General features: G+C 36.3%; 2 protein-coding genes across 2 annotated transcripts; both read left to right on the top strand.

Annotated features, from left to right (window-relative positions):
• The first annotated feature begins 3,309 nt into the window (after positions 1–3,309).
• On the top strand, positions 3,310–11,308 carry LOC129940501 (SET and MYND domain-containing protein 4). Its single transcript, XM_056048857.1, has 3 exons — positions 3,310–3,402; positions 3,465–4,949; positions 10,420–11,308. The coding sequence occupies exons 2-3, from the start codon at positions 3,562–3,564 to the stop codon at positions 10,781–10,783; spliced, it is 1,752 nt and encodes a 583-aa protein (XP_055904832.1). The 5' UTR covers positions 3,310–3,402; positions 3,465–3,561; the 3' UTR covers positions 10,784–11,308.
• Positions 11,309–16,428: 5,120 nt separating this feature from the next.
• Positions 16,429–17,687, top strand: LOC129939270 (protein OSCP1). The gene is made up of 2 exons (XM_056047235.1): positions 16,429–16,649; positions 16,712–17,687. The coding sequence occupies exons 1-2, from the start codon at positions 16,538–16,540 to the stop codon at positions 17,575–17,577; spliced, it is 978 nt and encodes a 325-aa protein (XP_055903210.1). The 5' UTR covers positions 16,429–16,537; the 3' UTR covers positions 17,578–17,687.
• The last annotated feature ends 1,026 nt before the right edge of the window (positions 17,688–18,713 follow it).

Below are 18,713 nucleotides of genomic sequence, written 5' to 3'. Positions count from 1 at the left end.
GTTGTCTGATTTCTTGCCAAAGAAACCTATCGCTATTCCTCCCTTCATTAAGATAAGTGCGTGTTTGCGTTTCTTTGCAGAAGGTGGGTATCAGACATGAGTGGGAAAACATCATGAGGTTGGTTTGGCTCAATCGTCATTTTCAAAAGTCCTTTCAAATGTATTAGATTTCTTTGAGAACAAGATTTGTCCGTTATGGATCAAGATGCAAATGACTTAAGAAGAAAAAAGGACAAAAAGCTTGAAGTGTTATGAAGAACATAAAATTGGCGGAGTAATAGGATGCATCGACGGCACTCATGCGAAATTAATTGCTCCACCAACAAACAAACATTTGTATTTTAACAGGAAAGGATATTACAGCATGAATGTAGTAGGAATGGAGTAGGAATTCCTGTCTGCTTTGGAATAATCACCTTGTCTTTCTCTCACTGTTCAGCTTTTTTTTCTTTTTGTACCTCTGGTTCTGGTGAACTGATGAGCATATCCAATACATGGTTCTCACCCAACCATTGATTGCCTTCAGCTTCAACAGGACGATTGCCTGGTGGTAAAGGTAAGCAATTTTTCTTTTCAATGTTTTAGTCCATATTTAATTTTCTTTTTCTGCAACTGGAAGGCAAACCAAAAGTAGAAGCATTTGGAAAGCCTAGCAATGTCAAAACATTATCGAACTTGTTTATCGTTAAATTATCATTAGCGAATGTTCGCTAATTTAATGGCTCAAAACGTCAATTTCTATCGAATCAAAAAAGAAATACAAAATTATATTTTTAAGGGCAAATGCAAATCAATTTGCAAGGCTGGTGCATTTGACGGAAACGAATTCCGATATAGCTATCGGCATATGAGTATTCAGTTCACCAAAAAGGGACCAAAAAGATTATTGGGAAAGTTTTGCAGAAGAACTGACAACTCTTGGACCTCCGTTTCGTGAAGGAAAAGATCGGCATAAAGTTTGTTTCTAAAAATTTGTAGTTTCCATTAAAGAAGTTTTTATTTGCAAATAGGTTTGGTTGGACTACAATATAAAACTTTAAAAAAAATTGCTCAAAATAAAAAAATTCCACAGCTACTGATGGAGAACAATACTGCCAGGCGTCTTTGTATCCTTTGGAGGAAGCTGTAGACAGACTTCTTAGTCTGAGCCAGGTATAAAATTCGAAAATCTATTCCTAAACAGAATTGTCTATGTGTCTTTGGATTTATAATTTTCTAGGAGTTTAAGTTTTGGAAAGGGTCCACCCGTGCCATTTTATGATGTAAGTCACTGGATTTTGAATAGTTCATAAAATCGAATAAAATTGGTTCGATGAGACATTTATTTCGGCCGTGTGTGGCCTGCCTTAAATTACCTTAAATTTGTTTTACATTTTAAAATTGAACTAGTCAAAATCATTCTATGCATATTTACATGAGGTTTGAAGCCAGTTCAAATCTAAACCATAGTTTCTCTTTATGTAATAGGTGTTTTTTTTTTAAGTTTGAAAACTTTACAGGGACTAGCTTTATAGAGACATTTATAAAGGTTGGAAACAACTTAACAGAACCTTTCGATATCAAAAAAGGTTTTAGACATCGTACTTGAAAGAATATTGCAGAGCTCCCACATCTATCTTTTAAAAGTCTGTCCAATTATTGGCATATGCTGATGACATTGACATAATCGGAAGAACTCAGCGTGATGTCAATGGGGATTTTGTGAGTATTGAGCAAGAGGCTGCTAAAATGGGTTTAACGGTTAATGAGGGCAAAACAAAGCACATTCTGTCGTCAAGAAAGGACCTACAACACCAACGTCACCACTGACGGACGTAACTTTAAGGTAGTTAAGAACTTCGTCTACCTAGGCTCCTCTCTTAACGCAGATAACAACACCAGCGCTGAGAACAAACGAAGAATAACTAACCGCTAACCGCTGTTTCTTTGGGCTAGGAAAAGAATTGAGGACAAAGCCCTCTCTCAAGGGACCAAAGTGTCGCTATATAAGACCCTCATCACCCCCGTCCTGCTATATGGTGCAAAAGCATGGACTATGACAAAAGCTGATGAAAGCACCTTGGGTCGTTTCGAGAGAATAGTTTTTCGTGTTATTTACGGTCCTATATGCATAGAAGGGAATTGGAGAAGTAGATGGAACGACTAGCTGTACGGGTTGTACAGCGACGTAGACTTAGATGGAAGGGTAAAAGTCCAACGACTTAGATGGCTGGGTCACGTAGAGTGCATAGACACCAATGCTCCGGCCCGGAAAGTGGAAAATGACCTCACCCAACTTGGAGCGTGAAACTGGAGACATCTAGCTAGGGACCGAGCTAGATGGTTAGATGGAGAAGTTTGTTGTAAGTAAATGTATTTCCCAGAATGCTAATGCTTAAAATTTACAGGAAAAAGTTCAATTTCGTGAGCCTCCGGCAAAGAGGACCTAAACAAAATATAGGTTTTCGAAAGAAAACATACGAAAATTGTACCTTTGGATCTTTTCTAGGAGCCCACGAAACGAGTATCAATTTATTAAAACTATTGTGCTAAACTGACAAACTTTATCCGATGAATCTGAATTTAATGAACGTATTCTTTTGGCATTCGGAGGTACCGTTTTTAAATTTTGTATTTATTAAATTCGAAATATATTAAATAAGCAGTTAATAATTGTTCATCTTTTTAATTTTTCAGGGTCAGCTGCCAACTTATATTATACGGGGTAACCATTTTCGGCCATGTTTAAAATTAATCAATCTGTCAAAGTGGCTTTGGCTCGGTCGTGTATATCGGGCAAATATGGACCGTGTCCATTTGGACTGGAGCCAATTGGCTCTGTCGTGTATTTCTAGGTTTTGTTACTATGTTTTGTTGTACTTTTTTCAAGAATTTCACCAAAATTCCTTTTAAATTGTGAGTTTCGTGCGAAGAGTTGCATTTCCAACATTTGTCCTACAACATACTTTCCAAATTTAAATTTATTTTTACTACAACAAAATTAAAAGTATCTTTTAACTGCCATTTTTAAACTATGGAAAAGCACTCTGTAGCTCAATTAAAGCCCCCTTTTTACTTTTAGAGCTATGTTTTTTTTGCTTTTCCGAAAATATTTTCTAATTTTCGTATTAAATATTATCTTTTGTCTCTATCCAACTAATGTGATTTCAAAGTTTTGCATTCTCTTCTTATACCAATTGTGAAAGAGCACAACAACGTACTCCATCGTTGTTCAAAATGAAAATGCAAAATTTGACATCCCTGTCATAGTATACCAGTATCTGACATACATCCAGTTCGAGTCTCGATAATGTTTATTTTTGTCTTTTTTCTTGGACCTGTCAAAAAAATTCCTTAGCTACCATAACGATAACCGCACATGGGGAAAAGTTGATCGCGGATTTTTGTATTAAATAAACAGTTGTAATTCATTTTTATTCTCAAATTAATCCAATTTTCTAATTCGATTTGTTATTTTTATAAAGATTTTGAGTGGTTCCTGCCACACACACTCTCACCTGCACTCAAATAATTTTCAATTCTTAAAATTCATCCCGAGCAAGAGCAACAAAATCACAAGGCATGGATGTCTACGAAGTCAGCGATGATTTGGTTAGAAAACTTGCCGACTGGAAACTAATAGGCATTGCATCTGGAAAATTTAATTCCCTGCCAGACAATAATGCCAAAGTTAAGTTCGTAGAAAACACGTTACACGATTTTAAGTATTTCGATAAAATAAAACTCAATTGCACACTCCGCGCCCCAAAATGCAACAAGCGTTCCGAGGAGTTTCGAATGCTCGGCAACAAGCAGTTCTCTCTGAAACAACGCAACTATTTCCATGCACTTGAGCTCTACAACAAGAGCATTTGCTTCTCTGAGCTCGATTCGGAGAATATATCAATCGGATATGCCAATCGTTCGGCGGTTCTGTTTGAATGGAAGAAGTATCGGGAGTGTTTGGAGAATATTGAGTTGGCCCGAAAGGCCAACTACCCTAAACGTCTGCAGCACAAACTGGACAAGAGGGAGAACGATTGCTGTCAACTGCTGGCCACTCAAGAACCTGAGATTGTGCCGTACACGTTCGTAATGACTTATGACCGCCATCCGGTCATTCCATCCATCGCTGAGTGCTTGGAGTTGCGCTGCAGCAAGGAAATGGGTCGTTACATTTGCACAAACCGCGACCTTGCTGTCGGTGATGTGGTTGCATTCGAGGAACCATTCGCATCGTCCTTGCTTGCTCCGATGCGGTATATCCGATGTGCGAATTGCAAGCGAGAGAACTATTTGACTTTGATCCCCTGTCCGAACTGCACAAGTACGATGTTTTGCAGCGAGAAATGCCTTGAAGAGGCACACAATACCTTCCACAAGTACGAATGTCCCATAATAGACTTCATTTTTACAATGTTCAACAAAATTCATCAGATCGCTCTAAGGACTTGTCTAACCGCCCTAAGTATCTTTCCAAATATCGACGAGTGCATGGCCTTCTGTGCGGATCCAATTAACCAAAACCAATCAGCATTTACCATTGACCAATCGAATTTGACGCCCCGCGAACATTATCGAGCAATACATGGCCTGGTCACGAATCAAGAACACCGAAGTATAAGCGATCTCTTTCAGCGAGCTGTTGTTTGTGCTGTGTTGAAGAGGTTCGTCATCGAACACACACCGTTAAAGGAATTCCTGGGCTCCCTGCAAGGCGAGAATTTTTTCACGGAATTACTGTTTAGACATTTGCAAACATCACCTTCGAATATGCATGGAATGGATTTAGTGGAACAGGTGAATGAGACTAAAGACGATCAAACATTCGCTGGGGGGGCGTATGCGTTCTTTAGTTTGCTAAACCATTCGTGCGCACCGAACACAATACGCATCTACAAAGGAACCCAAGCCATTTTGTTTGTTTTAAGACCGATTCCAGCTAATGGAATTCTATATGATAATTATGGGTAAGCACACAATAAAAATATTTACTAATTATTTATTTAAATAAACTCACAGCCACAAACCTTAACTTTTTAGGCTTTTAATGTACAAAAGTCTATTCAGATTTAGATTTAGTATAGAAGATGCACAATTACAACACTCTACAATTAAAATTTTCAACTTAAATGGGCTAGATTCAGAAATTAAAAATGTTCTTTTGTTTGTAAAAACATATCGTGCCGAGTCATATAAATTCAAAGAGTTCTTTCAGTACATACAAATTGCACAATCTAAGTGAATTATGAATGCCTTCTATGAAACTTGCAATACACAAACGTTTAAAATGTAAAGTCTTGCTCGTATGTAATCTATGTTTTGGTAGGTAAGCAATGTATTGATGACCTAACTCTTTTGCCATGAAAGAAGTTTGTATTCCCAACAGCTATGTATATTAACCATGAATTCTTGGACTTGTGATAGCTTTTCTTCGTTGAATTACCTCTGGAATGCTTTTTTTCTGCGAACTTCCATTAAGTTTCTATTTTGTATATAATGCATTTGACAGTCCCGATCTATCGTAAGTTTAGTTTCACGAATCTATTGTAATGAGTTTGTTTGTTATAAGTCCTTTCTGCCAATAAAATGTCCCAACTAGCTCGTGAATAGGTTCTTGGACTACTATAAATAATTCGTTTGGTGTCTTTTTAACTTTAGTTAGTGTGTTCTTGCAATTGTCACATATGTTATTGTGAAATTTTCAAATCTAATATCCATTATTTTTATTTCATTTAAAACATTTATTCGTGATACAAAAAAGTCTCAATTGACACGACATGCTTCTTGCCTAAGTCACTCTTTTGTAGATAGTTGAGCTTTCAATGACCATCCTGAACACATATACTAAGACATATATCTGGATTTTTTAAAATGATATTGCCTCTATTTTAGCCGTTATGTTTTTTTCTTTACGTTCTATTGAAAATACAAACTAGGATTCGCGAAAATAAACAATGGTTTACTAGTAGGATTAAAGACCTAATAAATCGGCGTGATCTAGCATACCGACGCTGGAAACGTTTCCATGTTAACGAGCTCAGCGAGTTGTACAAATCACTACGAAATAAAGTAGTTCAAGAGGTTAGACCAGCGTCTAGATTTAAAGTCCGATGGTCGTAAACTATGGAACAGCCTCCGCCAGCTAAGAATAGGCAAACAAAGAAATAATTTTCCAGCTGCAATGAATATAAATAAGCTAAAGAGTAAATTTGCTTCTACACAATACCATACCACCAACTTCTACAGTCACTTTGTTCAGTTTCGATTGTGTGTCCGCCTTAGACATAGTTGAAAGTTGCATACGTATAAAGTCCAATGTCACTGGTCCTGATGATTTGAATCCAATTTTTATTAAAGCTATTCTTCCACTACTTCTACCTTACTTTACACATGTAATAAATACAATCCGTACCATTGGCATTTTTTAGCATCATAGAAAAAAGCCAAAATAATTTCTATCCCCAAAAACTCGCTTTGTAACGAATTTAGACTATCAATACTCCCTTTTCTATAAAGTATGTGTAAGGATAATGCAAAAACAATTGAGCAGCTTCATCAGTCGCAAAAACTTTTTAGTCGATGTTCAATCCAATTTTCGCTCACAACATAGCTGTATTACGGCACTAACTAAAATAATCGAAGACATAAGGACTGAACTCAATATTGACAAAGTAACTTTTTTTGTCCTACAAGACTTTTCAAAAGCATTCGATACTTCTGAATAAAATGCGTCACAAATTCAACATATCTTCAAAAGCTTTTAAACTGCTTACTTCCTTTTTGAATTATAGAAAGGAAGCCGTTTTCTTAAATGAAAATCTCTCCGATTTTCCTCCGATTCAACAAGGAGCTCCCCAAGGATCAATTTTATTCCCTCTTTTATTTTCATTATATGTCAATGAAATCGGTTTCATTATAAATGAAGTATCAAAACATTTTAATGCCGATGACATTCAAATTTACAAAATCTGTCCTTTGGGTTTAATTGAAAACTGCGTTTTCACCCTGAATCAAGAACTAGAAAAGATATCTTACTGGGGGTCTTGCAAAAGGTTGTTTCTCAACGCAAGCAAATGCAAATGCCTGGTCATATCAGGAAAAGAATTAGATCTAACATACTTTCCTTCCATAATTTTAAACCAGAACCCATTAGAATTCGTAAATTCCAGTAAAAATTTAGGTGTAATCTTCAATAGAACATTGACCTGAAATGATCACATCAACCAATTGATAGATAAAACTTATGGAACGCTTAGAACGCTGTGAACCGCCCGAAACATAACTCCATTTAAGACCAGACTAATGCTAGCAAGGACCCTGATTATAACTGTTCTCACTCATGGATGCGACATTTTTTACGACTGCGATTCCATGAGCAAAGATAAACTAAATATAGCCATTAATAGTATCATTCGATACATCTTTGGATTAAGAAGGTACGACCATGTTTCACATTTGCAAGAGATTCTACTTAATATGCCTTTAAATGACTTCATGAAGCTTCTAACATTGATACTGTTTTTTAAAATCTTGAAAACACGTCAACCAGCCTATCTAAACAGATCGACATCGGTAATTTTACCACGCTTTTCTTGTTTGACCTCAGAAAGGCAAATTTTCATAGCTGCATGTCGACTCTGGAACTCACTACCCACTCATCTGCGGGATATAAGTGATATGCACATTTTCCAAAAAAGTATTAAAGTCTTCTTTTCTTTCCTCTCTTCTTAACTTCTTTTTCTCCTTTTTTATTCTTCTAATTCTATTATTTCTTTGTTTTCAAGTAAAATAATATTTTATCGATAAATTTTGTTTTTCTTCTTTCTTTAATTTTATTTTAATTTAATTTTATTTTATATTATTTGCTTTTGTATTTTAAATTGTTAAGTTAAGTCATAGGCTCTCACAAATTTATAAGATATCTGTTATCTTACTGTGTAGCTTTATAAATAAATAAACTGAAACTGACCCAAGGTACTTTCAAGCGCTTTTTTCATAGTCCATGCTTCTGCACGGGGATGATGAGGGTCTTATATAGCGACAGTTTCGTCCTTCGCGACAGGGTTTGCCACTCAAAGAAACAGCCAGCGGTTAGCAAGAGTTATTCTTAGTTTTATCTAAGCACTGGTCTTGTTTTCTACGTTAATAGCAAAGCTATGTAGACGATGTTCTTGACTACCTCAAAGTTACGCATGTCGATGGTGACATTTTGACCGAGACGTCGGTGTTATAAGTCCTTGCATGTACTTTGTTTTGCCCTCATTAACAGTTAGACCCATTTTTGCCGCCTCATAAAAGCCGCATTGAGACCACGCTAAGTTATTCCCATTATATAGATGCTGTCATATGCGGCCTTGAAATCGATGAAAAGAACACCAAATGTGTTCTTGGGGTTTTTCCAGGATCTGCCGTAATGTGAATATTTGATCAACTGTGGACTTTCCTGGTCTAAAACCACACTGATAAGGACCTATCAGGTAGTTGACGATGGGCTTTAGACGTTCACATATTACGGCGGAGAAGATTTTATAGGCGATGTTAAGTAGACTGATTCCTCTAAAGTTGGTGCAGTTTAGATGGTCTCCTTTTTTCAGAATCGGGAAATAATACTGAGGTTCCATTCATTGGGCATGCTTTCTCTTTCGACCATATCTTACAAATAAGTTGGTGCATGATCTTAACCAACTTATCTTCGGCTGCTTTAAAAAGAGCTCGGCATTCAAGCCATTCACTCCAGCGGCTTTAATAGACTTCATCTTAGATATGGCAATCTTTACTTCGTCTAAGTCGGGTGGACGGGATTGTTGGCTTTCGTCGTCTATGTTGAAAGGATCATCCTGCTTGACAGCGGAATTCAGTTCGTTGTCGCCGTTATACAGTCTGCAGAAGTGGTCCTTCCATATCCTCAACATTGACTGCGGTTCCACTATGATGTTTCCACTTTCGTCTTTGCAGCCTTCGGTTCTAGGTTTATGTACCTGTGCATTTTGTTTCACCTGTTCATAAAACTTTCGAACTTCATTCCTGCTTTTAAACCTCTCAACATCTTTGACCGCACGCTTCTCATGCCCTCCCTTTTTCCTTCTGAGAAGTCGGTGTTCTTCTCGCCTCTTCTGGTCATATAGCTCATGATCAGCTCTCGTCCTTTTATGCAGCGCCGCTTTGCGTGCCTGTTGTTTGGCTGCATTTGCCTGCCGACATTCCTCATCAAACCAGGGGTTCCTTGTTGGTGGCTGTTTGAAATCCAGCACATCAGAGGCGGCTTCTCTGATTGCATCTTGGCAATGTTGCGACTGGTTTTCGATACATTGTGTTGGCGGCAGAGAACTTCGAAATAGGTTACTTGTAACTCGATCAAAAAGGGGATGGCGATCTCTGGCGATTGTAGCCGTTCGAAGCTGGAAGCGTGTCTGGCGTCGATCGCAATGTGGTCAATTTGGTTTTCGGTAGACTGATCTGGAAAACTCCAAGTTCCTTTGTGGATGTTGAGGTGTGGAAAACGCGTACTGGCTACTGGATGTTGGTTTTCTCGGTAGCAGTCACCATAGTAAATGTCGCAGTTTTGTATCCTTTTTTTGCCCGACCATTTCCATCGTATTTTCTGGATGGTGGTGATACTGCTTTATAACAGTATAGGGCCTCCGCTAATTCTTCGGCTACACGTGGTCTTTTAAGGGACCTAACATTCCACGTGCATATCCAAAGTTCGTTGCGTAGGTTGTCAACAGTAAATCCGTCCGAGGCTTGTTGGTACTTCGCAACTAGGATATTTTTACGTGGTCAGGAAGTCACCCCGACGGTACAACCCCCAACCTGAAGGGCCAGATCCTAAGTATAACTCCAAGGACGGGCAGCCGGATAAACCGCTTCTTATAGGCATGTGCTCCTAATACTCGTAAGTCGTAGAAGCCCTATAAGGTGTTCACTAAGTAGTTCAACCTTACAGGAACTGTAGGTTGATTCCATCTCAGGAATTCCTCTGCTGCCGTCTGGATAAGAAGAGGTACCTTAGTGGAAACACCTCTCCCCCCTCTTTCGTTAGCTACCCCCAACAACTTTTCACTAAGTTTGGAACCCAATCTCCAGTTGAGGTACCAGGCACCCGATGTTCAACACTGGGAGGTGAGGGTAGGGGTCGATAGACAGAGGTGGGTTTTGAGAAAAACCTGTGGACGCTTGTGTCCTCTTGAATGCACATGTCTACCATTTGAACATCTTTTTCTTGCAGACATTCGAAATTGTACGATTGCTTTCGCATCTAATTTTTTCTACCCATAAGTTACATATTCCTGAACTAGTTTCTGAATGGTCTCATTGAAAACATTAAATAATTCATCGGCTACTGTTGGTTAAGGTTTGATGAACGATTATTTAAAATTAAAATCCAAATCTTTTTGAGCTAAAAATTTAATAATTTTTGTTCTCTTTTGTTTTTAGAAATCATTTTGCCCTACAAAGAAAAAAGGATCGAATTGAAAATCTGCAAATGCAATACCGTTTCACATGCAGATGCGAGGCTTGTGAAGGTGAATACCCACTCTTCAGTCAAATGCAACCCAAACCAGGAGTGCCATATGTGAATAATGAGGCTGATACCGAACGTCTAATGAACTATGACTGGGAGTTTGCGTTGAGCAAATATCGAGATTATTGTGAGATTCTAAATCAATACGCCCAAGCTTATCCCTGTGCCCAGATTGGTCATGCAGAGGAAAGCCTTAAAATGGCCTTGCACATTTTGGTGGATGCAGTGCCACTCAAAGCAAAGAAACAAGCTAAAGATTTATCACAAGAAAAGTAAAAAGAAAAAATTACAAATATGCGCAATATAATTTTTAAAGTTTTTTCTTTTTTTAATTTTTGTTTTTGTTGTGTATCTCTAATAACCATATGTACATGTCAAAAGTAATGTTTTATAAATTTTTATAATTGATAACTTCTTTTTTTTTTAAATTATTCTGTGTCGATTTTTTAAAGCAAAACATTCTACTCGAAAATTTGTATTTATTAGCAGAAACATTATTACCTTGCATGCCTTAATGTGATTTGGTCCAATGGAAAAGAATTACATACTCACATTTGTTTAAATCTTAAATAGTGCAAAACTCACTTAATCTGGACAAGTTAATACAGTTTTACAATAAAGTGTATTAATAAGAAATGTATTAACGACGAATTTTAACATGTTTTAAATTTAGTTGCATATTTGTTTGAAATATTCATTCATACATACAAAACAATACAAATAAAACAAAAAGAAAAGTATACAAATATTTTCTGAATTAAACAAACAAAAAAAAGTTAATAAATTTTGTTATTAAATTTATTTGTTGTTTTTTTCACTACATCACCGATTCTTCTATCTCTCTCAATCGGATGGTCTGTTGGCAGTTGGCACCCCTGAAATATATTTTATTCCAGCCCTGTGTTAGCACGCAATCAAGTTGTAGTTTTGGCATTCAAACACTGCTAAGGTTTTTAATTGTATTTTCATTTAAATAAGGCTTAAAGAATATAAACTGAAGACATCTCGAATGGACTCGTTAACACGTACACGAAGTTACACAATATGACAATAAAAAAAATAAAAAACAATTTCAACTAAGTTCCATAAAATAAATAAATAAATTTGGTGGCGCAGCAGTCCTTTGAGAACTGGGGCCTAGTAGCTTACCTATGGAGGGGACCTACAATTTTAAGCCGAATCCGAACGGCTAATTTGAGAAAGCACTAAAAAAAATTAAGGCACAGGAAGGTATTAAACCCAAGACCTGTCGCATGACAGTCCATGAAAAACCTCATACATAAAATTTCTAATTTTGGACAACTGACGTCTTATACTGGATATGTTTTTTGCTGACTATAGTGTCATCTTTCTAGACAGCAGCGAATTTCAAAAACATTCGCACTCCTACGGTTTTTCAAAATAAGACTTAGGTATATCATTTCCAGAATTTTCACATGCATACTCACCTGCATACGGTATAACCTTGTTGAGATAAAGAGGACCGACCCCCTAGTACGAAAAGCAAACCCATATACATACATAATTATATTCGCTCCGTCATGTTTCACTGTCTTCAGAGTGTGATGTGGATCATTTGCTGTGTCTTCTCACATACTCCCGATGACAATCGGATCCGAAAAAGAAGGACTTTATTCTCAGGTCATTGCTTCATTAAATAATAAAATTGTACCATTTCTTGAATATCCTAGTAAATTTTCCCCTCCGCTTGCAGTTTTCTTATTAGGTTTTGCGTTTCTTCAATACAGTGTTTTACTTATCGAAAAATAGAAAAAAAATGTTTCCACATTTTTAAACTTTAAAAGCAAAGGACACTGCTATTTTTAATTTTTATGAACACTATATTCAGAGCTTGAACAAATATATGTATGTACAACGGTAAAAGTAGATTTAAATTTCAAGGTTAAAGTCTTAAAAATAAAAATGAATTGCCGTTAAATGCAATTAACAGGTTTTTTGACATAAGTCAAATCTTGAATTAATTGTTACGGAGAAAGAGCAGGTTCAGACGAAATAAGTGTCCTGCAAGTAAGGCAAGTTTCTAGTATCTGATTAGCCAGCTCCCAATTAAGGCAACTTCATTGGAAAGTTGACTGGAAAGTTAGTGAAGATAAGTCTCCCTCACAAGTAAAGTCAATGGGCAGGTTCAGGCAACATAAGGGACTTCATTTGCAGTCAACTTCATTCTTTGAATAAATTATTGCCTACAAAACACTCCCCAGACAAGCTACAAGCCCATTACGATTTGTCTTTTGTATTGTAGAGAAATATTATTTATTTCTTTTTTAATTGATAAAGAGCCCTTTTACAAAAAACATTAAATGGAATTGTGCAGAAAATAAATAAATTATATAGTAGTAAAGCTTAGCTTTCACTTGAATGAAAATACATGATCAGTTGTCATTTTGACATAAGTTGACTTGACTTGATAGTTAGGGAGATTTTTCTTGACAAACTTTCCAGACAATTTTCCAATAAAGTTGCCTTAATTGGAAGGCATTTTTTTGGCAGCTGGCCAATCAGATACTATAAACTTAACTTACTTACAAGTCCCTTATGTCGCCTGAACCTGCCCAATGACAGCCGATCATGTTTTTTCAAATTCGAAGAGAAATAAGTAATATTTCTGTACGATACAAAATACAAATTGTGATGGATTTATAGCTTGCCTGAGGAGTGTTTTATACAGCAATATGTTTATGGTAGTTTTTGCACTATCAACTGAAGGTAGAGGTTAGTGAAGTAAGGTTCCGAATTTGAAGTTTATGACACGTAAAAAACTTACTAGCTGCCTTGGTCCAAATTTACGTTCAAAGAATGCAGTTGGGTGCAAATGAAGTCCCTTGTATTGTCTGAACCTGCTTATATTTCTTGACTAACTTTTCGGTCAACTTGCCAATAGGCAAGTTTAGACAACATAAGGGACTTTATTTCTAGTCAACTGCATTCTTTGAACGGTAATTTTGACCAAGGCAAATAAGTTTTTCAAGTGTCATACATTTGACCTTGTAACTTTACTTCACTTACCTCTGCCTTCAAATGATCGTGCCAAAACCATTGTTGCGTACAAATCACTTCTTAGGCAAGTTTGTAAAAAAATATAATCTATTTATTTTCCAATTTGACAAGAGACCCTTTTACACAAAACATTGAATGGAATTATGTAGAAATAAATAAAGCACAGAGTAATAAAGTTCAGCTTTCAGTTTAATGAAAAAACATGATCAACTTTCATTTTAACATAAGTAGACTTGACTTGATAGTTAGGGAAATTTTTCTTGACTAAATTTCCAGTAAACTTTCCAATAATTTTTGACAGCTGGTCAATCAGATACTAGAAACTTGGTTGAACTTTAAGTTTCTTAAGTTGCTTGCGCCTGTTCAATTAAATTATAATTTTCTGACTATATTTGGTGGCCTTATAGTCATGTTTTTGAGAAAAAAAAATTAATTTATGAATTGGTTACATTTTTCAGTAAAACCTCAGGTTATTTATACAATTAGGTCAGGCAGCTTAAATCGAAGCTTAGATTCGAAATCATCACAGAAAAATAACACGTTTTAAAGCATTTGATAGTTTTCAATGTTTTTAAAAACCTCATATAATTCATAAGAACTATGCTTTGTTTCACTTTAGCCTAAAAAAACCGTATAATAGATTTTTAAAGCGGTACGGTACATACATATGTACACATATTTCAATCATGGGGCAATTGAAAGGTCAGATTCCAATTCATGCAAACAAAATATCAAATCGAAAACGATTCGCTTCGCATTCTCTAGACAAGCCCTGGGACAAGATTCTGAACGATTAAAAAAAAGAATTACTTTGCACAATAACAACTTATTTATGGTAACCGAATACGTTACTTAGGGTTTTTTGGCTACAGACTTTTCCCTTTTCTGAGTCCCGGTTAGTCACTTAAAAATGATTTTCACTGATCCTTTCGATATTTCATCAAAGCTATTATCATCTTGAACTTTATGAAACTCCGATCAATTGATCAGTACTAAAAGATCTTAAAATTCACAAATCCGCTGGCCCGGATAGTAGCCTCGCTATTGTTATGAAGACGTGTTCTTCAAGGCTGGAAAAACCACTGCGTAAACTTTTCCATCTATCCTATTCTAATGGTCTCTTTAGTAGTGGATGGAAAACTGCATTTGTAAAGCCTGTCCCTAAAAAAAGGCGAATCCTCTCATACGCTCTAACTATCGTTCAATTGCTCTTACGTCCCTTCTTTCCAAGGTCATGGACACGCTGTTCAATTTTCAACTCAAGAAATATCTTGAAGAACGGAAGCTTCTTAAAGACCGGCAGTATGACTTTCGTTGCAATATGTCCACTGGTGATCTCATTGTTTATCTCATCGAACAGTGGAACAAATCTTTACATCGTTTTGGAGAAAGTAAGATTATTGCACTTGATAGTTTTATTGGACGGGTTCAAATCTGATATCCACAAAATAAACGCTGGTGTGCCCCAGGGCTGGCTCCGTTTTGTCTCCAACTATCTTCCTTTACATGCATAAATGATCTTTTGTCTAAAACTTCTAACCCACTAAATTGTTTCGCTGACGACAATATCCTCTGCTTTTCATATTCGTTTTTAGATTCTCATCCTTTTTTCGGATGTGGACTACCAACGGCAGCGTATGATAAGCACATTAAATTCCGATCTTGACAGCATTGTTTAATGGTGATTCAAAAATCGTGTAGAATTTAATGGTTTGGAAAATTAATGCTGTCTACTGTCACAAAAGCCTAACCCTCCCCCAATGCCACTATCCACGTTGCACTTGCAACGAGGGGATTGAACAACTATCAGTCTTGTTGTGGAGGGATGACATTCACATATTTGACATCGCCTAAAATGTTGCTAAGTGTTAAGGTTTTCGCCGACGATGCAAGAAGTGTTTTACTCCTTCTGATCTGGCTATAATTTACAAATCTTTTATTCGTCCTAAACTCGAGTATAACTCTCATATTTGGGCTGGAGCCCCAGTATTTGAGACTCCTGGATAGAATTGAAAAAAGAGCTCTAAAAATGATAAGAGATCGTTCTCTCACCGAGACTTTTGCTTCTCTTGAACGCCGCAAGGTCTCATGCCTGTCATTGTTTTATCGTTATTTTTATAAACAATGCTCTCCTTAAACAATTCAACGGTAATACCCGTACTGCTTGGAATGCCCATCAGTTTACCCTAGATCCGAATTTCAGACGTACTGTTAAGTACAAAGATTCTTTCTTTAGCCGCACTACACGAATGTGTAATGCTTTACCAAGCTCAATATTTATCACTCATTACAATGTGCAGACATTCAAAAGAGATGTGCATCGGTTTCTCCTTTCTAATCCTATGCTCCTTTCTTAATTGCTCGCACTGTGTTTAATCATTATAAGAGTATTCATAACCCATACTATAAAAAAAATAGTTTTCATCGGATTCTTAAAAATTGGAATAAACAATTCATGCACAGTCGCAGGTTTCAAAATCATCAAATCCCGAATTAGTCCATATTACGTATTTTGTACTTTCGCATTAAATTTATGCTTTATTTCGGACAATTTGACTGATAATTAAAGTTTTAAGTACATATAATCTTAAGTTGTCGCATATGGACTTTTTGACCTTATGATGTTTTGTCTATTGACTATGTCTCATGCTCAAGGCCAATACCAAGTACCACCCCATCCGACATGCCATACGACCTTGCAAAAATATAATTGACCTTCACAAACTCCTTCACCTGACGCCCCCTATGTTAGTTGAGCCACAGCACATACGCTTTTCTTCAACCTAACTACTCACAAAACAACGCATTGTTTGCATATTAAAGGTTCCCTAGCAACTTCACATATTGTGGCAAATAATCCTCTTCAAAAATAGGTACCTACTCCAAAAGACTAAAAAGGATTCCTGTCTTAGTCGGTATAGAACCGTTTTGTGAAGCACTGTTTCGACACATTTTTCTTGCATTATTACGTGTTAGTCCGTAAGTCCGTAAGATTCCAGAAAGCAAACAACTATGACTCCTGAGGCGAATGTTTTTATCGTTGTAAATCTTGGATGTGAAATGCTTTATGTCATTGACCAAAGACTTAAAGCTCAAAAAATCTCTGCAGAGAAGTCCACAGAAGGTATGATGAATAAACAAGAACTCAATTTATGACAAGTTTTATTTAAATGGTTCTTCTTACAGTGGTGCGTGATATAACAAGTGTCTTTTTGGATCCCAAATTAATAGAACGACTTATCATTGGAAGTCAACAGCAAAAGAGTTTAATTACCGCGGAGCATTGCAAATTCATGCTGGCCGACATTGCATGTTGTTCCCTGATGAGACTAGACGATGCATCCATGGGGAAACTTTGGAATCTGATGACAATGATTTTTAAATGGCAAATGTTTGTCACCAAACATCCACAACACTTATTGGACATAACGTTTCGTCATTTAGATGGTATGGGAAAGATGCATCCTGAAGTGAAAAAGTCTATTTTGGTGGATTATACAAAGAATACACTCTTGGACTTTTGGAATTCGAGTGGTGAAACAATTCAACTTGGAATTTATAAAACCATCAAAAGTTGGTTAGAGTGTTTCAATATTAAGATTTCACTCTTACTGCGACTAGGATTTCAAGCAATGGATGCGAGCTTCTACAGAGATCCGAAAGAAAGTTATTTTGAAGAATTTACCAATCAAGCTGGGGACAATATTTATACGAAAAGTATGGAAATCGCTGCAGCTATGAGAGGGAAAACAGAAGAGACTCAAAGAAATCGCATAGAAAACCTACAAGTCCAACTGAATGTTTCGAGTTCTGTCACGGACCAGGCCAAGAAAAACATATTCCTCGATGATTTTCAGATAGAAAAAGAATCACCCTCATCAAAAGGGACTTCTAGTTCTACACCTGCAGAATTTGTACAGTTAAAACCACTTTATAACCCTCTAAATAGTTCGTGGGAAGATTTTGTTGGGCGTAGAAGTTCTCAAAGCGTGTCCTCGTCAACAGATGGTTGTGAAAAGAATATTCACACATTATTGCCAAAGAGCAAATAAATATTTAATTTGTAAAAAGACAGCTGCATCAAGTTTAGATTTTTCATGAATTCATGATTCAATTGTGCGGTGAATGGAGAATAAAAGAAAACTAGCTTGTTAATAGTGTACATGTGTATGAATTATAATTTCAGTCAGTACTTTGTTCATTCAAAAAGCAAAACATGTAATAAATAAACTAATATTCGGGTATACCTAAAGTTATGTTAACTTAAAAAGGAGGTCTAATAGGTAGGTTGGTATCAACATCCAGCCTAAGTAAACCTCTAGGCACGCAGCTATTTTATAATTTCGAAAAACGACGACCGTGGAATCACTATGGTTTATGACTCTAATGTCATTCAATCCATTGGTCACACGAAAGATAATTTGTAATGTACAACTAAAAATATAACATAGTTAACTTTTTTTAAACAATAGGAACCGGCTTCACAGAAGAGCATTTTCTTAAAGGAATACATTTCCCTGACATTGGTTAAGTTCAGGCAATTAAGGAACTTCGTTTGCAGACAACTTCATTCTTTGAACGTTAATTTTGACCAAATCAACTAGTTACTTTTTCAAGTGTCATGAATTTTAAATTCAGATCCCTACTTCGTAAGCCTATACTTTAAGTTCATAGTACAAAAAGTACCAACAAAATTACTGTCTACAAAATACTCCTCAGGCAAGCTACAAATCCACCATTTGTATTTTGTATTGTAAAGAAATATTACTTATTTCTTTTCCAAACTGACAAGGAACCCTTTTACAGAAAGCATTAAATGAAGTTGGGCAGAAAATAAATAAATCATAGAGTAAAAAAGTTCAGCTCTCAGTTGAATGAAAAAATATGATCAACTGTCGTTTTGACAGCAGTAGACTTGATTTGATAGTTAGGGAGATTTTTCTTGACTAACTTTCCAGTCAATTTCCCATTAAAGTTTCTTAATTGGAATGTCATTTTTTTGGCAGCTGGCCAATCAGATACTAGAAACTTGCCTTACTTTGAAGTCCCTTATGTCGCCTGAACCTGCCCATTGCCTTTGAAACAGAATTCTTTTTCCTGCTATTACAATTACTTGCAATAGAAGTCCCCCTACACTTTTCAATTGCTTATTGTTATTGGAGAAAAAGTAATGATCACTTGTTATAGC

Source organism: Eupeodes corollae, chromosome 1 (genome assembly GCF_945859685.1).
Source record: "Eupeodes corollae chromosome 1, idEupCoro1.1, whole genome shotgun sequence".
Taxonomy (NCBI): domain Eukaryota; kingdom Metazoa; phylum Arthropoda; class Insecta; order Diptera; family Syrphidae; genus Eupeodes; species Eupeodes corollae.
This window is presented reverse-complemented; position numbering and strand designations above follow the sequence as displayed.